The 24,118-nt window shown below is 36.2% G+C and overlaps 1 protein-coding gene across 6 annotated transcripts in view; it reads right to left on the bottom strand.

Moving 5' to 3' along the window:
- Positions 1-23,888, bottom strand: part of LOC131155622 (phosphatidylinositol/phosphatidylcholine transfer protein SFH9) — a 29,692-nt gene extending 5,804 nt beyond the window's left edge. For all 6 annotated transcript variants that reach the window (XR_009136862.1, XR_009136863.1, XR_009136864.1 and 3 more), the window contains exons 1-11: positions 23,630-23,888; positions 23,281-23,324; positions 22,882-23,182; positions 20,057-20,156; positions 11,169-11,435; positions 11,011-11,088; positions 10,821-10,922; positions 10,660-10,709; positions 10,471-10,570; positions 10,297-10,386; positions 10,098-10,190 (exon numbers count right to left, since the gene is read on the bottom strand). Coding sequence is in view for 2 of the 6 variants with exons in the window: in XM_058108873.1 (XP_057964856.1) it covers positions 10,098-10,190; positions 10,297-10,386; positions 10,471-10,570; positions 10,660-10,709; positions 10,821-10,922; positions 11,011-11,088; positions 11,169-11,435; positions 20,057-20,156; positions 22,882-23,182; positions 23,281-23,287 (1,188 nt within the window). In the remaining 4 variants the exon portion in view is untranslated. The remainder of the gene's footprint in view (positions 1-10,097; positions 10,191-10,296; positions 10,387-10,470; positions 10,571-10,659; positions 10,710-10,820; positions 10,923-11,010; positions 11,089-11,168; positions 11,436-20,056; positions 20,157-22,881; positions 23,183-23,280; positions 23,325-23,629) is intronic.
- Between the last annotated feature and the right edge of the window lie 230 nt (positions 23,889-24,118).

Raw genomic sequence — 24,118 nt, 5'->3', positions numbered from 1 at the left:
TCCCTCATACAGTTTTTCGGCTTCTCTACTAAGAAAGAAATCATAGAGCTTTTGATCATCCTTCCAAGCCTTCAAGGATATACTGATCAAAAACCCTTTATTTTGGGGAAAAGGGATATTTTTGTCAATCTATTCAATTTTGTAAATGTTGTTGATGGACTATCCTTATTAAGGGCATGGGTAATTGGCATATACTTGTTTTTAGTTTCCTTTGTACATAAAAGAGGCAAAGAGGCATCTTTTCACGAATGGTCTGTCCTTCCATTCCTGGTCCAAAATAGGAAAATAGAAAAGAAGCCTAAATGACAGGGCACGGCTATATACTTATATTTGGGAAGCTACAATATTAAAAACAGATGCACATACTTATTTGACTTCAGTTGGCGAACCATTGTTTTTATGCAAGGAGGGTGAGGGAATGGCAAACCATCTTCTTCACTGCCTTAGGAGTCCTCAGGAGAATGTCTAAAGTCCCAAAATGCCAAGTTTTGAAATTTCGTCTTTCATACAGTTTTTTGGCTTCTCTTCCAAGAAAAAAATTATAGAGCTTTTGATCATCCTTCCAAGCCTTCAAGGATATACTGATCAAAAACCTTTTTATTTTTGGGAAAAAAAGGTTATTTTTGTCTTAATCTATCCAATTTTGTAAATGTTGTTGACAATCTATCCTTATTTAGAGCATGGGTAATTGAAATGTACTTGTTTTTAGTTTCTTTTGTACATAAAAGAGGCCAAGAGCCATCTTTCCACTAACTGTCCATTCCATTCCTGGTCTAAAAATAGGAAAAATAGAAAAGTATAAATGACAGAGCATGGCTATATACTTATATCTATGGAGCGATTATACTAAAGAACAGATGCACATACTCAATTGACTTCAGTTTGAATGGGAGCAAGATAAAGGTTTATGTAAAAAGAAATCTTAAGTCGCCCATCCCTATGCAGAAATCTGAGGTAAATGAAGCAGTACTCTTCAAGAAATTTCTAGAAGGCTCTGGACAAAGGATAACATCTGCTGGGTCAATAAGTGTCTATCTGCCAATCGATTGATGAGAAGAATCCTGCACATCAAAGCATTTAAAACTTCCCACTAATTGCAGTATAGGCTAAAAATGTGCAAGCTGAGAACTGGAATCCATTTTATCAAATGAGCACTAGAATATGAGGTAGATGAATGATCAACTGTATGCTAAGACAGGAAAACTCATCAATGGAGGTGCTTTTTTCTGTGCAGAGCAGACAAAGATGAATATTTACTCTCTCACGTTGTGCTCACAAGCATGTCACAATGACAATATCAAGTTGAATATTGCTCTACAATCTATGTGTTGGAAGTTGGAACCTAGGGAAGGTTGTGATTTGAAAGACCAAAAAGAATTTGGAAGGCCTGTGGATGGAAAGATCTTTAGATATTAAATAGAACCAGCACCGTTGAACAGCAAGTCATAGCAGTAAATATCAAACTTAAAACACTATCTACAATATGACATAGTACATGCAGGAGACCATGGTAAATTTGAGTTACCAAGCATCAGGAAGCGACTAGTATCTCATTCCTTTTTCAAGTCACCTAAGTTTGTATGGATGAGGATGCCTCTCAGTAGGTAACTTTAATTTCTCCACTGCATCTTTTGAAATAACAGTTTTTCCATGCTTCCACTGTCTATAACAAGATCACACACCTTATTGCCACAAAGAACATGCATCAGCAGAATGCTATGCCACCTCCAATCTTCCTCTCTGTCCTTGATTGTTGCCACCATTGCACTTCAGACCACCAATGACTACCCTTGAACTAGATAAATATCAACTCCCGCATCTCATTGTTGCAAGCATCATAAACAGGTCCTAACAATTTTATCTCTATCTTTCCTCAAACTTAGCTAGGTTAAGCTTTCTCTTAGAACAGGAGTTGTGATCTTAAATTTCAACAAAATTGACAATTTCCACCAAAATGTCCACGAATCATCATAAATTTATAGATATCTGGAAATATCAGTGAAATTTGTCGAAATTTGAACTATAGAATGAAGTGAAGTCAAATTTGAGATTCGATATTGAATTGAAATTTGTCTCTTAATCTTTGTTTCTTATTGAAACTAATGATTATTTCAAGAAGGATATGAATAGCTTTTAGACTTTAGAATTATATGAAAAATTAAACTCAGATATTAGCAACAACGTTTTATTTGACCATTTGTCTCTAAAATATATGTATTTTTATAATAAATAATAATTAACTGATCTATGAATTTCATTTATGTTAATTTAATAAATAACATTTATGCACCATACACACCACATAACTATCCTTGATGTATTTTATTCACATATTATATATCTTAGTTCTATACCTAACTCCGTCTGTGATGCACTTAATGTCCTAATTTTTTCACACACAGCCAGTCCCAAGCCCGGATAAAGGAGGAGGGTTGCGTTAGATAGCTAACAGCCAGCGTAAATTTTTCAGATCATTACGATATGAATCCTTACCGAATATTTGCTAGGGCGTTCCCTACAAGCGACGCATTGCTCTTGTACCACTTGGGTGTAGCGAAAAGTGGGTGAGGGTGGGCTAGGTTGTTGCCCTGAAGCGTCGGTGCCCGAGTATAGTGTCAAAGATGCGAGAGTTCCTACATCATTATGGACGTGAGCAGGTAAAGACATTAATTCAGGAAACTAGGATTAGATTAGCAACTTGGAATATAGGGACATTTACGAGTAAAAGCATGGAAATTGTCGATACAATGATCAGAAAAAGAATTAATATAATTTGCCTTCAAGAAACTATATGGGTGGGGGAGAAAGCTAGAAAAATTGATAAATCAGGATTTAAACTTTGGTACACTGGAAAAGAAAAACATAAGAATGGAGTAGGAATTATTATAGACAAAAACTTAAAAGATAGCGTTGTTGATGTAAATAGAGTAGGGGATAGAATTATAAAAATCAAGATGGTATTAGGACAAGAGGTAATAAATATCATTAGTGCTTATGCTCCTCAAGTCGGCTTAGGAGAAAATCTTAAGAGACAATTTTGGGAAGATATGGATAGTATTATACAAAACATGCCAGGGATTGAGAAAATATTTATAGGAGGAGATTTGAATAGACACATTGGAAGGGATAACAAAAATTATGAGATGATACATAGAGGATATAGATATGGAGACAAAAATGAGCCTAGGGAGATGATTTTAGACTTCGCTATGTCATATGATTTTAGTATAATGCATACTTGCTTTAAGAAGAGAAAAGAACACTTAATAACTTTTAAAAGTGGACAAAATATAAGTCAAATAGTTTTTTTTTTTAACTAGAAGGGTAGATCGTTTATCATGCAAGGATTGTAAAGTTATTCCAGGTGAAAGCCTAATCACACAATATAGAGTCTTAGTGTTAGATATATGTATTAAAAAATGGAAGAAAAAAGATAAATAAATCATTGTAAGAGAACTAGGTGGTTGAACCTAAAAGGAGAAAATATAATAAAATTTAAATACAAAATGATCAAAAATGGGGATTGGAATATAGTGGATGGGATAGATACAAACACACTTTGGAGTAGATTAGCTGCCTCTACTAAAAAAGATAGTAAGAAAGATTTTAGGTGAATCAAGGAGAAGATTCTCGAATAGCAAAGAAAGTTAGTAGTGGGATAAAGATGTACAAAAAGTCATAAAGACAAAAAGAATTTGGTATAAAACGTGACAAAAATGTAGAAATAGTGATAACTTTGAAAAGTATAAGGAGGCAAGAAAAGATACAAAAAAGGCCATTAGTGAAGCTAAATACAGATCATTTAATAGTTTATATGATAGATTAGATACAGAAGAAGGGGGAAGAGACATATTTAAACTTGCTAAAGCTAGAGAAAGGAAGAGTAAGGACTTAGCAAAATGTAAAATGTATAAAAAGTGAGGATGATATGTCTTGGTTAAGGACAAAGACATTAAAGAAAGATGGTGAAGTTATTTTAGTATGTTGTTTATTGAAAACCAAATAGAAGGCTTAAACTTAGAATTGTCAAATGAGAAAAATACTAAAAATATGAGATTTATTCGCAAAATTAGAGTTAATGAAGTTAAGTTTACACTAAAAAAGATGAAAAATGGGAAAGCTACGAGACCATATAACATCCCAATTGAAGTTTGGAAATGCTTAGGTGATAACGGAATTATATGGTTAACTAATTTATTTAATACAATTATAAAAACTAAGAAAATGTCAAATGAATAGAGGAAAAACACTTTAATACCTATATACAAAAATAAAGGAGATATTCAAAATTGTAATAACTATCGTGGAATTAAATTTATGAGTCATACGATGAAACTATAAGAAATGGTAGTTGAACAAAGATTAACGTTAAAAACGAAGGTCTCAGAAAATCAATTTGGTTTTATGCCTAGGAGATCTACCACAGAAGCTATATATCTTTTAAGAAGATTAATGGAAAAATTTAGAGAAAAGAAAAGGGATTTGCATATGATATTTATTGACCTTGAGAAAGCATATGATATGATACCTAGAGAAATTCTATGGTGGGTTTTAGAAAAAAAAAAAAAAAACATGCATGTAGTAGGTATACTGATGTCATTAATGATATGTATGATGGAGTAATGACTAGTGTAAAGACTATAGATGGAGAAGTTAGAGATTTTCCAATCACCATAGGTGTACATCAAGGATCTGCTTTGAGCCCTTATCTTTTTGCTTTAATGATGGACCAATTGACTAAGAGTATTCAAAAGGAGGTTCCATGGTGCATGTTGTTTGTAAATGATATTATATTAATTGATGAAACTAGGGACGAAGTAGAGGCTGAGTTAGAATTATGGAGAGAAGCTTTGGAATCTAGAGGCTTTAGGATAAGTAGAAATAAGACAGAATATATGAAATGTAATTTTAGTAATGATAGGAGGAATATTGGAGACAAAGTTAAACTTGATGATGAAAAATAAATAGCACTTGTAGATTTTGATACCTTGGATCTATTATGCAAGCTGAAGGAGAAATTGAGGATGACGTAATGCATGGAGTTAAAGCAGGTTAGGTAAAATGGAGAAGTGCTTCAAGTGTGCTCTGTGATCATAGAATACCCTTAAAATTGAAAGGAAAGTTTTATAGGACAGCTATAAGACCAGCTATGCTATATGGATCGGAATGTTGGGCGACGAAGAAACATAATATCCAAAAAGTAAAAGTTGCTGAGATGAAAATGCTTAGATGGATGAGTGGTATTTCATTGAAAGATAAATTAAGGAATGAACATATTCGCGGTAAGTTAGGTGTAGCACCTATAGAAAATAAGATAAGGGAATGACGACTCAGATGGTATGGACACTTGCAATGTAGGCCACATAGTGCACCAGTGAGGAAGAGTGAGTTACTGTGGGGGGGTAGTAGAAGAGATAAGGGTAGACCTAAAATAACTTGGGAGGAGATAGTAAGGATTTAATATCCCTAAATCTATCAAAAAAAATGGTCCACAATCGCATAAATTGGTAGAAAATGATTCATATAACCAACCCCACCTAGTGGGAAGGCTTGGTTTTGTTGTTGTATCTTACTTCTATACCTTAGGCGCAACGGTAAGGTTATCGCCGTGTGACCTAGAGGTCACGGGTTGGAGGTGTGGAAACAGCCTCTTGCAAAAAATGCAAGGTAAAGCTGCATACTATAGACCCATTGTGGTCCGCCCCTTCCCCAGACCCTGCATACGCGGGAGCTTTGTGCACCAGGCTACCCTTTTTTTTTTTTCTTTTTTTTTTTAATCTTAGTTCTATACCTTGCATTAATAGTTTCTAATTTCATGAAAGGGTTTCACGCTTCACTGCATATCTCTATATTTAAGGGGAAAAAATGATATTGAAATTGACATCAACATCAAAATTTCAATGTCTTTTAAGCTTCGAAATTCCAGTCGAAATCCCAAATTAAGACCTTGATAGGAGTTGTGTCCCCTTTCAGCACAAGTGAAACACCAAATCTGTTAGTTGCAGCCCACATTAGAAGCACCAGAAATGGAACTGTTTTGTGCACCCTATTGCACTACATATTTTCCTTTACCACTCAAATCAGATTGGGTTGCACCTCCCCATGATGCAATTGGCATGGGCAATTAACTTTATTTCCTTTTCTTTATTAAGGGTATTTTTATTTGGATCATGTCTTACAGATTTTAGGATGTTTCTAGTTAGGAAAGTATGTTTTAGTTTATTTAGCTTCCTAAAACTATTTTCTTGTTCTCCAAGCATTATAAAGCCTATAAAAGGCCAACCATGTAATCATTCTATTTGGAGTCGAATTATAATTATTTTGTGTTGGAGATTGGTCCTGCATCACCCCAACTTTATTTGCTGAAAATGGAAGCCTTGCAGCCACTCTGCTAGGCTGTTTGATCATTCAAAGAACCTCGAATAGCAGCCATATTACCCTGTGAATTGCCCTCATACCTGTAGTAGATTGGTCTCCATCTGCCATGGTGCGATGCTCACTTTTCAGTCATTATTAAGCCATATAGTCAAGCATAAAGGTTAAACAGATGAACAACTCCCAGCCCATCTCTAATAGATGGATCCAGACAAAGCAAGATAATGGAAGAAGCCATCTGTTCATTAGTTTCATTCAAATCAACCTTTACAGATGGGTTACTAAACTCAGAAGTATACTCCTCTACTCACATACTGCATTGAAGAATACTCCTCTACTCACATACTGCATTGCTTCAGTGAATGGAATCTCTCTTACAACTCCACTGCAAAATAAAAATTGCTTCCTCATTTTCTTCCATTCATGTGTTCCCAAGAGCTGATTCTTGCTAGCCTGGTGCAGCCAAAATAATTCAAGCCTGACAAACAGAAACTTCCTAATTTTGGTCATTACTTCCATTCAAAATAATTCTCCAAGCTTGCTTCCCAATCCAAATAATCTTCAGCATGAATCTTTTCTACAAAAATAACCAATTTCTATCTTTACTCCAACACCATTTTAAATCAAGGGCATGTACTAACCTCTTTGCAATTTCTATCTTTATTCCAGAAAATAAGTAATTTCTACCTTAATTCCAGCACCATTTAAATCAAGGGCATAAACCAACCTCTTTCACAACTACCTTCACCACATGATTCACGGCTCCAGCATCAGAAATGGATTTTCGTCAGCATCATCAGTTTCCTCCACAAGCACAACTTCCAGTGTCTCAAGAAGATTGTAGTGATCACCTTCTGGAATCTCCAAACAAGCATCCACAGTTTCTTGTCGCTGTAGATCTTGATCAGCACACAACAAATCTCCAAGCATTCATTGCATCTCAGCCACTTCTGTTTGCTGAGCTTGATTCCTCATCCACTCTTCTAAAGCCTCTACAACAATACCAAATCCAACCATTGATCCAAGCTAAAATCCTACCACTATTTAAGAATCATGTTACTCTACACCAATTGATGTAGAACAGCAAGGACAAATTAGCAAAGAAAAAAACAGAGGATAAACTAGAGCAAGATTAAAGCTTGAACAAGGAATAAGGGAAGGATGACTCAGATGGTTTACACACTTGCAACGTAGGCCAAATCCAAATCCAACCATTGATCCAAACTAAAATCCTATCACTATTTAAGAACCACATTACTCTACACCAATTGATGGAGAACAGCAAGGACAAATTAGCAAAGAAAAGAACAGAGGATAAACTAGAGCAAGATTAAAGCTTGAACAAGGAATCAGGGAAGGATGACTCAGATGGTTTAAGCACTTGCAACGTAGGCCACATAGCATGCCAAAGAGGAAGAGTGAGTTAGTTACTGTGAGGAACAGTAGAAGCCTAGAAGGGGTAAGGGTATACCTAAAATAACTTAGAATGAGTTAGTAAGGATTTAATAGCCCTGAATTTGTCAAAAGAAATTGTCCATGATCACATAAATTGACGGAAAAGGAGTCATGTAGCCAACCCCACCTAGTGGGACTTAAGGCTTGGTTTGTTGTTTGTTGTTTTTTGTTGTTGTTGTTGTTACGACAGCTCTTTAATCCTAGCCTTCAATTGCTGATAAACCCGTTTAATCTTTTTCTTATATAGCATAAACCTGTCTAATCCTAGCTGCATAATATCATTAAACAGTCACGTGCTAGTAAAGTGAACAATGCTTGTGTTCCAGCATCAGATACTATGTGACAAGCCAGGGCCATACAAAAGGTGGTGGTTTTAGAGTTTTGCAAGGTTGAAAAGGGGTTGTAGGGTTTGTTAATGGATGAAGGTTCAAATCAACCAGGAAAATAAATGGATCTTGGCGCTGTGAACAATCATAGCCTTGAAACAATGGCATGGAGTGAACCGTAAAACTGGATTTTTTTTTAAGATGTTTGAGCTTTGAAAGGAGGAGCAGATAATTAGGGTAGAAAGAAGAAATCTCAGCCCTCAAGCTAGATTCCACCAGACCTCATACATTGGGTTATAGTAGAATCACAAAAATTTCCAAGAGCATAACTTATGCAAGTTTTTCCCAAATGTTCATTGAAATGAAAGAGTAAAAGATAAGTCCATCTACATATACAATAAAGTAAAATTCATATAATAATAAAATAAAATAACAAATGTTTTGAGTTGTCAACAAATACACACAACCCCAACAAAGGCAGCCTCATAACCTAAGCCCAGATACACTACGAAAGATTCATGGATAGAATACCTCATTAAGATAAAATTGGGAACTGTTTTTAAAAGAACAAAAATAAAATTGGCAATTTACTGACATAAAAAAAAACTTATTTTTAGAAAAAAAGGCCTAAATTACGAGTTGATCAGAGTACACTAGGCCATGGAAGATTTCAAGTAAGCAAAATATAAAATTTACACCTTACATCTTGAATTATCTGATTTTTTTTAAACTCACTTATTGAATCTCTTCTGATCCACAACAACCCCGCATCATATCAAGTTCCAGAACCTCCATGTCTACAGAGTTCTCAAGCATCTTAAAACGTGATAATAAAGAATTCCCTGCCTCTATGCACACAGGGAATCCAGTGGATTCCCTCCTATCTACAATATCGGAGGCAACTTCTTGCCTATGCAGACCAAGAGGGAGCAAAATTGATTTCGAATGTAAATTTTGGAAGAATTCTGTGTTTGGAACTCAATAAAGGTGGAGGGAAAAAATTTAATTTGCTGGTGGAGACTAGAGAACCATGTTAGAAAGAAAACTTGATAGGTGTAAGTGAAAACTAAAATTAATTGTCTATAGCTTCTCTCTTTCCCAAAATCCCTAAGTCATGGTTTACTTTCTCTCTCTCTCTCTACAAAACACTCCGCTGTGGTTAAATGGAACATGGGTAGAAAAGGCATCATAAACAAGATGCAAGAAACTCAAAAAAAGAAGAAAAAGGACAAAGAGATTAATAAAGAAAAAATCTTGCCAAAAATATTAAGCAATTTCAAATCAACTTTATTATAGATGGTCAAAACCAACAATGCCCTTGAGTCAGTATTGATGCTGAAACATCAAAGAACAGATTTCATAAAGCAGACTGACACATTGATAAGCGCCGACTTTGTATCTTTCCATAATATATCATTGCTTTCAAAATCAAGTTAAAATATTAACCCTTTCTTCTCAAAAAATAAAAAAGAGCAGCCCAGTGCACAAAGCTCCCACGTAAACGAGGGTCCAGGGAAGGGGTGGACCACGATGGGTCTATAATACGCAGTCTTACCTTGCATTTTTTTCAAGAGGCTACACGAACCCATGACCTTCACAAGGCAACAACTCTAATGTTGCGCCTAAGCTCCCCTAATTTTTATTTTTTTTTTCTCAAAAAGAGAGAGAAAAAAAAAGTCCAAATAACCATTATATATGTAAGTATAATATCAAAGGTATTTATTGGTCATATTTTCAGCCACAAAGTGTTCAAATCTAGAGGAATAAATATTAATTGATGACATATTCATACCAAATGTAACTGTTAAGCACCACTTCACCTAAAAAAGCTTCAGCTGTTAGGTTGTGAACCAACAATTTATATCAAGCATTAACAATAACATAAGGGGAAGCAAGATTTTCAAAAAACATGAAGAAACTACAGAATCACAAGATGCTTACTTCTTTATAAAGTGGCATTAATGGCATGAAGCCAGAATTACTTGGTCCTACATCTGATTCTGACTCAGCAGGCAATATTTCGCGGCTCACAATCTGTACAAAAAAGTAAAGTTTTATTGCAAAAACAAGATGCAAGCCTATAAGAAGATGAATAATTACAATATCCACAAACTTGAACTTAATTTATATAAAAATTCACCTTAGAGGCAAGTAACTTCACTTTTAAATTGTCAGTGTCAGCGGAACTTGTAATTTTCCTCAAACACATAGGTTTTCCAGTATGCACCAACTGCATACAGACCATGCAGTGATATAATTAAATGCATTTCATTAAGGGTTATCATTCACGGGAACCAATTGGCAAGAATCACACCTTCATTATCCCTGGATCATTCCAGGGTCCCTTATCAGATCTAAGGCACCCACCTTCAACTGGACAGGAGCAAGTGCCACCCAGAAAATCTGGCAATTGGCTGTACAAAAGAGAAAGATGCTAAAATAAGTTCTGAGTAACAATATTCCTCTAATCATATCGCAGTGATAGTAAAGAAGAAACCCCAACTTTGAGTCTATGACTTCCAACAATTTATTCCGGAATTTGTTGCCCAACACCTGTTGAAAATGATGAATTGTTATGACTATACTTGCATGACTCAAAAAACTTTTCTTTAATAAAGATGCACGACTCCAAGATCAAAGAACCAAAATACCAAGATCTCTTACATGTATCTTTGCTGTAGTCTTTGGGTCAAGGAAACCTTTTGCTGTGTTCCATAGTAGTTTGAATCCGTGACCAGCATTAACAATGAACATCTGATGTAATGTCTGGAAGGAGTGCAAAAATTAGAAAATATCAATGGATATATACCACAGAAATTCAGAAATTATTCTTAATTAATTATGATCAATGCACCTCAGGATAATTGTCACCATCGATTTTTTGCATACGCATAACTATATCATGGGCAATCTTGCCGAAACTAATCCAATTCTGGAAAAGGAAAAAAACAATGAGAAGCAAGGTAATGGTTATGCAGACTGCAACGGATTGGTCACAGAATCAGAACTTACAACCCCCTGCACATCCAATATTGTTGTTGTAGAATCAATATGCCTCTGGGCTGCAATAGAACAGGCTGGAAACTTCTCAGCAAAGGCCTTTTCAAACCCCTGCACATGATACTTTAAAAACCGGTCCACCGTGGTGACACTCATAAGCTTGCTTGGTTCAACTTTGCCTAGTCTTTCAATATAAACTGGTCGTCCCTCTTTGTCTGTACCATGGTAACCATGAGGATAGTAATGCTGGACATATTCATATTCATCAAATGTGAAGCCCTACAGATATATAATCATATTATAACATCAGTTAGAATGCTCAAAAAAATGTAGGCAAAGAACTACCAGCAATAATGAAGAAAGGCTTTTGTTCCAATTAAGCAAAAGCTTTTACAAATGATAAAGATAATCAACATTAGATTTTTTTTCATTTTAACAAATAATGGAAGCTTGCAATAAAAGAATAATAAGAGAAGTATAAACATAAAACCATTCAAATAATGCACACAGACACACACACACACACAGAGGGAGAGAGAGAGAGAGAGAGAGAGAGAGAGAGAGAGGTTGGTGTCGATGCCCATTTTGACCCATGGGTTTTATTACTTAGAATCATTGAGTTTAATGAGAGCCTAAGAGGTTCTATTTCAGTTGAAAGCCTTTCAAGGGCCGCTTGCATTTTATTGGGTTTAATTGGGGCACAAGGGGTCTTCTTGGGGTCTAAAGGGGCCTCTTTGAAGCTTAAAAAAGGGCTCCTTGTAGTCTAAGGGAGCCCAATTGGGCCATAAGGGGCCCAAAAACTCAAATCCATGAAGCCTTAAAGCATAACTTAGAGCTCAAGCTTGCCTCCAAGGACACTCTTATCCATTAAATTGTTTCAAGAAAACCCTAGCTCCTCCCCCTTTCTTATAAATAGGAGGGAGGAGAGCAAAGGAAAGAGGGAGCCCAATAGAAGAGAAAGAAAAGGGGGTAGGGTTTAGAATAGGGTTGTAGAGAGAGACAAAGGTATGGCTGCCTAGCTAAAAAAGAGGAGAGAGTGTCGATTGGGAAGAAAAAAAAAAAAAGCGAAAGAGAGAGAGAGAGAGAGAGGTACAGCAGCCTGAGAAGAAAGAAAGAGAGAGCAGCCTAGGAGAGCGCGGCCACCCAAGGAAAAGAGAGAAGAGCTTGGATTGGCCATAGGAGCATCAAAGAGAAAGGAGGAGACAGCCCTGCACTTGGATAAAAAGTGAGGATGATATTGTCTTGGTTAAGGACGAAGACATCAAAGAAAGATGGCGACGATACTTTAGTAAGTTGTTTAATGAAAACCAAATAGAAGGCTTAAACTTGGAATTGTCAAATGACGAAAAGACTAAAAATATGAGATTTATTCACAAAATTAGAGTTAACGAAGTTAAGTTTGCACTAAAAAAAGATGAAAAATGGGAAAGCTATGGGACCAGATAACATCCCAATTGAAGTTTGGAAATGCTTAGGTGATAATGGAATTATATGATTAATTAATTTATTTGATACAGTTGTAAAAACTAAGAAAATGCCAAATGAATGAAGGAAAAGCACTTTAATACCTATATACAAAAATAAAAGAGATACTAAAAATTATAATAATTATCATGGAATTAAACTTATGAGTCATACAATGAAACTATGGGAAAGGGTGGTTAAACAAAGATTAAGGCTAGAAACGAAGGTCTCGGAAAATCAATTTGGTTTTATGCCTGGGAAATCTACCACAAAAGCTATTTATCTTTTAAGAAGATTAATGGAAAAGTTTAGGGAAAAGAAGAGGGATTGCATATGATTTTTATTGACCTTTAGAAAGCATATGATAGAATACCTAGGGAAGTTCTATGGTGGGTTTTAGAAAAAAAAAAAGGTGTATGCAGTACGTAAACCGATGTCATTAAGGATATGTACGATGGAGTAATGACTAGTGTAAGGACTATAGATGGAGAAACTAGAAAATTTCCAATCACCATAGGTGTACATCAAGGATCTTGTTTGAGTCCTTATCTTTTTGCTTTAGTGATGGACCAATTGACTAAGAGTATATTTAAAAGGATCTACTTTGAGTCCTTATCTTTTTGCTTTAGTGATGGACTAATTGACTAAGAGTATATTCAAAAGGAGGTTCCATGGTGTATGTTGTTTGTAGATGATATTGTATTAATTGATGAAACTAGGGACGGAGTAGAGGCTAAGTTAGAATTATGAAGAGAAGCTTTGGAATCTAGAGGCTTTAGGATAAGTAGAAATAAGACAGAATATATGAATTGTAATTTTAGTAATGATAGGAGGAATATTAGAGACAGAGTTAAACTTGATGATGAAGAAATAAATAGCACTTGTAGATTTCAATACCTTGGATCTATTATGCAAGCCGAAGGAGAAATTGAAGATGATGTAATACATGGAGTTAAAGCAGGTTGAGTAAAATGGAGAAGTGCTTCAAGTGTGCTCTGTGATCATAGAAACCCTTAAAATTGAAAGGAAAGTTTTATAAGACAGCTATAAGACCAGCTATGCTATATGGATCGAAATGTTGGGCAACGAAGAAACATAATATCCAAAAAGTAAAAGTTGCTGAGATGAGAATGCTTAGATGGATGAGTGGTATAACATTGAAAGATAAATTAAGGAATGAACATATTCGTGGTAAGTTAGGTGTAATTCCTATAGAAGATAAGATAAGGGAGGGACGACTCAGATGGTATGGAAACTTGCAACGTAGGCCACATAGTGCACCTGTGAGGAAGAGTGACTTAGTTACTGTGGGGGGCAATAAAAGGGGTAGGGGTAAACCTAAAATAACTTGGGAGGAAATAGTGAGTAAGGATTTAATATCCTTGAATCTATCAAAAGAAATGGTCCATGATCGCATAAATTGGCGGAAAAGGATTCATATAACCGACCCCACCTAGTGGGACTAAGGCTTGGTTTTGTTGTGTTGTTGTATCATGTTAATTTTTTGTTTCTCTTTTAGGGTTTTTCCATGTTAGGGATTGCTAGGGTCGGCTTTCATGGTGGTTTGGAAGCTGCTAAGAGCTGCAAACAGCAGCAGCAGGTGGCGCAGCAGCAGGTGGCACAGCAGCAGGAGCAGTCTCTAGAGGCTGCCTTAGGTGGCCGAACTAATTAAAATCTTGTGTGAAAATAAGACAGTAGCAGGGCAGTTCTGGGAGGACTGCCGGCTGCAAGGAAGGACGTAAGGGCCGTTTTTTGGGGCTGCAGGGTGCTGCGAACAGCAGCAGCAAAAGGAGCAATAGGAAGCCAGGCAAGGAGGCCGTGAGGACTGAGTTGGGAGGCTGCCTTGGTGGCTGCAAAATGGGGAAAGAGGGTTTTTTTTTTTTCCCCCTTCTTCTTTTTTATCTAACCCTGCATCTTGGATATTTATTATCGGACAAACCAGTTCATTTTTGGAAGGGTTGCATGGTTGCTTCAGAGCTGCCATGGTGGGTGGCCATGTGGTGCTTCTAGGGTCTTATTAGATTTGCTTAGCTTTTTATTTTGAGAGTATAGCTAAGTTTTTATTTAGATAACAGCATAGTCTGCCGTGTAGTTTTTCTAAGGTCCATTTCAGTGTTTTATTTTAAGGGTTATAGCTGGTTTTTATTTAGGCAGCAGCATGGGCTGCTGTGTGGGGGGGTTACTTAGGTTTCGTTAGGTTTTATTTTAGGAACTTTAGCTGGTTTTTATTTAGGCAGCTGCTGTGTGTTCGTTTTCTAGGGTTTTATTAGATTTGCTTACATTTTTATTTTGAGAGTATAGCTGAGTTTTTATCTAGATAACAGCACAGGCTGCTGTGAGGTTTCTCTAAGTTCCATTTAAGTGTTTTATTTTAAGGGTTATAACCTGTTTTTATTTAGGCAGCAGCATGGGCTGCTGTGTGTTGGTTTTCTAGGGTTTCATTAGGCTTGCTTAGGTTTTATTTTGAGAGTTATAGCTTGAGTGTTTTTTTTTTTTTTTTGGACAGCAGCATGGGCTGCTGTGTGGTGCTTCTAAGGGTTTCATTAGGCTTGTTAAGGTTCTATTTTAGGAGTTTCAGCTGAGTCTTTGTTTAGGCAGTAGCATGGGTTGCTCTGTGTGTGGTGTTTCTAGGGTTTTCTTAGGTTTATTTACGTCTTATCTTAAGAGTTAGGCTGGGTTTTAGTGTGGACAGCAGCATGGGCTGTTAGGTTATTTTTCTAAGGTTTCATCAAGTTCATTCAAGTTTTTTAGGGTTATGGTTGGGTTTTGATTTTAGGTTGCAAAGGGAATTAGAATTAGGCATGCTCCTCACTTGAAAATTTGTATGATTGCAACATCTTTTCGATTAATTAATATGCCTCTCTTAATTTTGAATGGACACATGATAGTAATTTAGTCTTTGCTCAATCACTATGAACCTTTACATGTTTGTATGCTCGAGTCATACTTTACCTTGGCTCTTGAATGAAATAAAATATGATGGCGTATTGGTTGCTCAATTGATTAGTAAGCATCTCTTAATTTTGAATGGATGCATGTAGGCGATTTGTTCTCCATCTTGATCAACATGAACCTTTACATGGTTGTATGCTCAAATCATTTTTTTGATTTGTCTCTTGAAGGGAATAAAGATGCATAAATGCACATTTGTGGCAGCCTTTGTGTTCAATTTAGTGGCTTACATGGGTAAAATAGATTTCCTTTACTCTCTTACTTGGAGAAATATGTTCTTTAAAAGGGTCTCATGGCATGAATGAAATTGGTTTTATTAATGATAGTTAATTGTAGGCATTGAAAGTTTGCTTCTAACATGAGTTTACACTTGTTCTTGCATCATAAATCACCTCCAATGTGCTTTAGCTTATTTGAGCTTGCTTATTATTAGATTCTCTTTAAAGCATATGTGCTGTCCTATTCCCCTTTTGGTTAGCATGTCCTCTCTTTCTCTAAGTTTGTTGCAAAACTTTAACCTGGCTGACAATGGGATGGTAAGGGGAGTCTCATCGTATGGTACTCTCCCCTTTCTCAACACTAGGCATGCGGCAAGTGCTCTCCATTAAACCCGTATGAGCGAACGGAGTCGACATTTACGCCACCGGATTAAAGCTAGGAATGAATTTAGAATTATTCTCTTCTTGAAGAAAAATGTCCTTTTAAACTCTCCCAGATTTAACAGCTTCTCTAAAACTTCTCTTTTGTCAAAAAAAAAAAAGACTTTTTTTTTCGAATATTCTCAAATCCTTTCCTTTTGAATGGCCAATGATGAATATAGTAGTTTTTTCAAAAACTTTCCTTTTATCAAAATGGGAACTTTCCCTTTTCAAAATTTCAGATCCTTACCTTTAATGGTCAGTGATAAATTTAGCAGTCTTTCAAAAACTTACTTTTTCAAAATTTCAAATCTTTTTCACAAATGATGATTGTTAATTAAGGATACTCAATCCAATCAAAATAATTGAAATATCCAAGATTCCCAAACTTCCAATTAAAGAGTTGACTAAATCTCTGCATTAAAACCCTGATCTCCAATCAAGGATTTTCACATCTCAATTAAAGGTTGATTAAATCCCAGCATTTTAAAACCCTGATTTCCAATTCAGGATTTTCAAATCTCCAATCAAGGGTTGACTAAATCTCCGCATTTAAGGCCCTGATTCCCAATCAAGGGTTTTTTTAAATGTCCAATCAAGGGTTGAACCATTTTTGCATTAAAACCCTGATAATCAATCAAGGATCTTCAAAATCTTCCATTAAGAGTCAACCCTATCTCGAAATTAAACCTTGATAGTCAATCTAAAATTTTCAACTCTCCAATAATGATGGATTATTTCAGCTCTTTATTAAAGCTTGGTGTCAATCAAGGAATCCTCTACTTCATCAACATTAATTTCTTCAATTTCAATCACTTCTTCAAAATTCAAACTAGAAACCTCATTCACATTATCCAATCCATGATTGAAATTAAAACTTTGATGTTGAGGTTTTCTAAATCATAATTCCAAAGGAACAAGTCATCTTTGAATCCAAGGCGATCAATCAAAACCTTTTTTCATCATCTTTGTTTCTTTTCACAACTTAGGATATTCTAAGGCCAACTTCCCCTTTTCGAACAAGCGTATGTCAAGGCTTTTAGCACTGCTTATTTGGACTTTTGGACAGTGATTCTTCACAAGATGATCAAAAGGGGGCTTTTCTTCCTTCTTCCTATTTCTTTTTATTTCCTAATTAGGAAACACACACATATAGCGGTAACCATTCTTCGAATGGGTGTTGTAGGTTGCTGGATGGCTAATCCCCCTTAGAATGATTGGTCTACCACCTTCCCTACACACAAATATACTCCCGAACCCATTTCCTCTGAACTACAAACCTTTTTAGGGTTTTTTCCTTTGTTTTCCCTATAAAAAAAATTAATAATAGAGGTGGCGACTCCAAATTTTTCTTCTTTGTATTTTATTAAGTCTACTCCACCGCGTTTTTACTATCTTGTTTTTGGATCGCCATGGCATACTAATTTCCCATCCGTCAACACATCCCAAACCATCCTCGGACCAGAATCCGGTGTCGACAGCTTGGAGACTCCACTGGAGACACTTAGAGAGTTGAGCTGCATCCTGTGTGTGTTTTTTCCTCTTTATTTTTGTTTTTTTTTTTAAATTAATTTTTGTTCCTTGAATGTTGCATTGTGAATACTTGTATATTCCTTTGATCTTTATGATGTTGTTGCATGATCCTCCAGCACACACAATGCATCAACACTGCACAAGGGTATAGATTCAAACTTATTAGAATTAGGGAGGGGTAGTAGCATACCCTTTGTGAGGCATCGCCCTACACATGGGTCTGACGAAATCCCTCACTCAAACTAAACATCATCCGCCCAAAGGCTTTCATGAATCAAGGATGGGGGGTCTTGCTAGCCATTCACGGTGTTAGCAAGGACGGTCTAAAAACCTATAGAGTCATAAATAAGAGCCAAAGTTGTGCACTAGAACCTTGTACCCATACTATAGTATAGAGCCAACGTTGTAGAGCTCCAGTGTGTAGGACACTAGAGCTATACCTTGTCATGAATGCAACCAACCCTCTTCTCCGTTTTTCTTTGTTGTTTGTTTGTGATTCATGTACAGGTATAGCTCTTTCTTTTTTTCCTCTTGCCACCATGTCTCATGAAATTAAGAATGCCATGGAAGAGGCCCTAGAGTCAGAAAGGAACCAGTCTCTTAGGCAGCAGCATGGGCTGCTGTGTGGGGGAGGCGGGGGAGGGATTCCTTGGGTTTCGTTAGGTTTTATTTTAGGAACTTTAGCTGGTTTAATTTAGGCAGCAGCATGGGCTGCCGTGTGTTGGTTTTCTAGGGTTTCATTAGATTTTCTTGGGGTTTTTTTTTAGAGTATAGCTGAGTTTTTATTTAGATAACAGCACAGGCTGCTGTGTGGTTTTTCTAATGTCCATTTAAGTGTTTTATTTGAAGGGTTATAGCTGGCTTTTATTTAGGCAGCAGCATGGGCTGCTGTGTGTAGGTTTTCTAGGGTTTCATTAGGCTTGCTTAGGTTTATTTTGAGAGTTATAGCTTGGATTTTTTTTTTTTTTTGGACAGCAGCATGGGCTGCTGTGTGGTGCTTCTAAGGTTTTATTAGGCTTGTTCAGGTTTTATTTTAGGAGTTTCAGCTGAGTCTTTGTTTAGGCAGTAGCATGGGCTGCTGTGTGTGGTGTTTCTAGGGTTTTCTTAGGTTTATTTAGGTCCTAAGAGTTAGGCTGGTTTTTAGTGTGGACAGCAGCATGGGCTTTTAGGTTATTCTTCTAAGGTTTCATTAAGTTCATTCAAATTTTTTAGGGTTATGGTTGGGTATTGATTTTAGGTTGCGAAGGGAATTAGAATTAGGCATGCTCCTCTGATTTGAAAATTTGTATGACTGCAACATCTTTTCGATTGATTAATATGCTTCTCTTAATTTTCAATGGACTCCAAGTTCAAACCAGCAATGACTATCAAGTTAACCACATCACAACAAAACCTCAAAGGTTTTTTTAAACAAGATCTAGAAACTCTAATTTCTTCAAACATCACCAAGAACATTCCAAATCATTCAAACATCACCCAAATAATTCCAAACATAGCAAAAACACAATGGCTGAAATGGAGCAACCAAAGGAAGAGGGAAAAAAACAAAAGCCAATGAACACCCAGGGAGCTGTGCTTTCTGCATATGGAACATGTCGGGAAAAGATTTGATCGCTGATAATTTGCAAAGAAGGGGTAAGGTGTTGGCTAATAGATGTAGAAGAATGGTAGGTCACTGCAATAAGATGGACACTATCTACTGCAACAAATTATTGTTGGAATACTTTAGAAACTCAAAGGTTCCTGCTCTGGATATTACAGGTACAAATAACCATACTAGCGGCTATAACCCTCAAAATTCAAAATAAAGCAACCAAAAGAATGCCGCATTCTTGAACCAAACAAGTTTTCTTTCATTTGCAACGGACTATAGCCTTCCCTTCCTTTCAAGGCTATATTATTTTTCTAACAACTGCATATATAAGATTAGCCTAGCTCAAAGGAGTCTCAAGAAGAACTTGTAATGGCTGTGAGAGTGATGCAAATAGCTCAGAATTCTCGAGGAATGCGTCTTCTCTTTGTGAATAAAGTATAAAAAATTCATTTTTCATTTATTCAATCCAGGCTACAGTGTAAAGATCTTTGCTATTTTCCTTCTCTCCATAAATCATAACTTGATGTCAGATCCACATTGCTAGCAAATATTACAACCCAATGCGGGCTAAAATCTATTAGAAACCAAGGGTTTGTGATATCTTTCTAGAATTTTAGCCTCATGCTCCTAGGATCACAACATCCAATTCTGACTAATTTATTATACAGAAAATTTTGTCCTTTAAAAGAAACAAAAAACAATATAATTCATTTTTTCACCTTTAAAATGGAATTGACTGCATTCTCTTTCCTCCAGTTAAGCATTTCTGCCCACATGTGAACTGTTTTATCAAGGTCAAACTTCCTTGCCTTTAAAAATCTGTAGCAAGAAAACCCATAAAAACCTTTTAGAAGAAAATACACAGTAATTAATCCAAATTTTATGAAAAACACAGAGAGAGAGAGAGAGAGAGAGAGAGAGAGAGAGAGAGAGAGAGAGATTTTTAAGGAGGTAATAATAAGAACCAATTTTCCTGTAGTATATGCACGATGCCTTTTAATTTTTTGTGACACATTCAGTCCATACTAATTAGAACTATAAATCTATTTTTTAGCCAAAAAAAATGAAAAACAAGAAGCGGAATGAAGATGCATTGTTTAAATGTATAAAACATGTACCCAATAGATGTCACTGGCACATGACAAGTACAAAACAGATAAACAAACAATCCAGCTTCAATAGATGCAAACCAGCATTCTTCTGCAACATCCTAATGATTCATGGGGCATTTGAGCGCACAGGCCTTGAATAAAGCATGCAGAAGCAGCAGCAATAAACTTTATTATGAAAAAGAGATAAATCTCTGTTACAGTCCCTCAATTGAGCAGGTAATAATTATATGCCATGATGCCTGTGAACGTAAAATTGAATGCATATCACCGCAACAGGATTTTATTTAGTACAAGCACAAGATCCATCATGACCTACCTTGATCTTGCGACTCTGACTCTAAGTCATGGTGTCATATGAAGATTTAAAAAAAAAAAAAAAAAAAAAGGCATCCTCGGGCCATAACGCTCCCTGCTGTGTGAGGGTAAGGGGAGGGTGGTCAAGGTGTACACAACCTTACCCCACTTTTATGCAAAGAGGTATATTACTTAAAATGATGTGCTTTATTTATTTATTTATTTATTTATTTTGGAAGAAATTAAGAAAAAATATAACAGCTCAAAGAAAGAAACCTGACAAAGGCTTCCAGCTTAAAGTTCCTAAATCTCCTAATATCATAACATCTCCCCCTATCATCAAATAAAATGCAATGGAACAGAGTGTCACGAACGGAAAAATAATTCTCAAACAAAACTGCATTTCTAGCTTTCCAAAAATGATAATGGAGGCAGCACCAACTAGCGTGCTGATGACAGCTTAAGGATCATTACCAAAAGAAAGAATTTTATCATCCCAGTCAGTGAAAACTGAAAACTCCAAAGAGACTGAGAGCAGCTGTAACCTTCTGATGTGTGCTTCTTGTAGAGTTGGCCAAAAAAACAAATGACTTCTGTCCTCAGTTCTTTATATTTTTTCTTTCCACTTGTTTTTCCAATCAACTATAACTCACGTTAGAACAATACTACACTAGCACAGCTAATATAGCAGTGATTTTTATAGTTGAATGTTCATCATTTTGAAATCAAAAAAGAGTCTCTCGTGGGTACAATACATTCATCAGAGCCCTGACTGAAGAAAGAACAGAATCAGAGTTCACTGTAAAATGAATTTGGCTTAGGCAATCATCAAACACAATTTTGACATGGGGAAGGATGGCATGAAAGAGAACTCGACTGATCATATTGTGTAACGGGGTTGCAGGACCAATATAGAAAGTGTCTCTAAAAGCAACCTTTCCCATGTGCACCAAGCAGAGAGGCTATACTGTTAGCATCCTATGGTCACAGTAACTGATATAATTCATCACTTTTGAGTCACTCAATGCCGTTCTTATACTAGCAAAACTGAATACTTTGGTGATGTCTTAACTGCTTCAAGAAAAGACTTTGCCCTATCCTTTCAAATTTCAAAATACACTAAGTTTGAGATATGCAAATATAACATCTTCTATATATGTATATTACAATAGCATTGTGTTACAAATTTGATGGCCACCAACAAAATGCATTTGTGCTTTCGAAAGAAAGAGCCCCAAAAATAATTTTGAAAGAAGGAAGGTCAACACCATCACACTGGTTGCATTGCTTTCAGAGCACGGTTCAGAGTTCAGAGTGCTTCTATTTTTTCAAATGGAAGCACTGTGTTACAAATTTGATGGCCACCAACAGAATGCATTTGTGCTTTTCAAAGAAGGAAGCTCAACACCATCACATTGGTTACAATAACATTGTGTTACAAATTAGAAGGCCACCAACAGAATGCATTTGTGCTTTTCAAAGAAAGAGCTCAAAAAATAATTTTGAATGAAGGTCGGTCAGCACCATCACACTGGTTGCATTGCTTTCAGAGCATGGTTCAGGGTTCAGAATGCTTCCATTTTTTCTAGTGCAAACCAGTTCAGTTTTACAACCAAAGCAAGAGAAGCATACAGAATTTTACTTATAGTTCTCCCAATTTTTAAAATAAAACTCATTAGCAATTCTTCCATTGAGCATACACAGCGTTATTCTATATCTGATATTTTCTGCCTCTTTCCTAGCTATAAGCTCACCTTTAATTCAAGCTCAAGTGTTTAAAAAAAAAAAACTTTTTGAAGATATGAAAGCAGAACAAATTCAGTGGCCCATCTAGTAAGTGCATTTGATAATGCTAACCTGAAAGATTAAAGTCTAAATTTTAGGCACTAGGTGCCACTATATATTTTCAGGAATGAATTTTCAATTGCATCACGAACCAATTCATCTTCAGACTCTACATCATTACTTTGACACAAAATGTCGCTACCTTTTCTAATTGTTTATTCACTGAACTGGAAAAAATCAAGACCAAGACGTTGAGCATGAGTTAAAAGCCATAATTATAATCATACAGTCTCAATGGCCAAAATAAACATGCATATTTTTATAGGATACCCATCATTCATAGGTTCACTAACCTCAGCAAGGTATGATAATCATCATGCCGAGCAGGAAGCAGATCTTTCTCGATCAAGATCTGACGAAATGCATTCACTGCCTTCTCTTCCTCCGCATCCCGAACGTCCTCGATTGAAATAGCTGGGTATTGGATGTCACACACCCGGTTACCCCGTTTCCTCAGAGTATGTGAAAACTTTGTCGAAGCGTGGATCGCCTTCTTCTTGAGAGATCTTATCCGAGTCCTTCGTCGGTCATCTTCAGATGTCTCAAGATCAGATCGTCTCGCCATTTCATCTTCCTGAAGTAGAAGCATGTCTCCTAAGAAATACAAAATTCAAGACCAAAATAAGAGACAAATGCAACATTTCTATACCAAAATTCAAAAAATTCAAGATCAAATTTTTAAAATGAAGTACCTGGCATTGGGCCCAATTCAAATCAAATTCAAGCAAGAATGTACCTGCATTGATCAAAAACACCAAACTCGTAAGCCTTTAATGAAAATCAAAATATTAAATTGCATATCTCATGGATCTGCAGGATTCTCTATCGATCGAAAAAATATTAAAAAAGAAAAAACGAAAACACGTCGTAGCCACAAAACGAAACTATTCACAAGATCATCCTCACAACAAGCTATCCAGATCAAATACACACGAACAATCAAAAACTCCAACGATTAAATCGTGAGCCACAAAAAAGATAAACAATCTTCTATTTATATAAAAACTAAACAACAAACAATGAGTAATCGAATCCATCCACCTCAACGGCAACCGCATTAGCACAATTCACAGAGATGAACAATTCCCTCCCTCTCTCTTTCTCTCTCTCTCTCTCTCTCTCTCTCTCTCTCTAGAGCGCAGCTGGGGTTGCTTTCTAGCTACGAGGACTCTCTCTGGTTTCTTAGTGTGACATCCCAGAAAGCAACCTCTCCCCCGCGGCTTCAGCATTCCTTTATAGAGAGAGAGAGAGGCCGCGTACAGCGGCCGCCTTTTTGGCGATGCTAGATGCCGTTTCAGAATTTTTTGTTGCTCTGTACTTTTTCTTTTCGGTAAATTGCCTTTTCTATCATTTTCTTCTTCTTTTTTTTACAATTTTCATTTTTTAAAACCAATTTAAAACTACAATGTTTTACCATTCATTATGGAGGTATCACATTACTTCGTCAAATTGTCAAATTGGACCATAATAAATAACTCTGTCGAAATTAAATAATATTTATGAATCAATCCTTGTTCACGACCACTTGAA

The sequence above is a fragment of the Malania oleifera genome, chromosome 5 (genome assembly GCF_029873635.1).
Source record: "Malania oleifera isolate guangnan ecotype guangnan chromosome 5, ASM2987363v1, whole genome shotgun sequence".
In the NCBI taxonomy this organism is placed as follows: domain Eukaryota; kingdom Viridiplantae; phylum Streptophyta; class Magnoliopsida; order Santalales; family Ximeniaceae; genus Malania; species Malania oleifera.
This window is presented reverse-complemented; position numbering and strand designations above follow the sequence as displayed.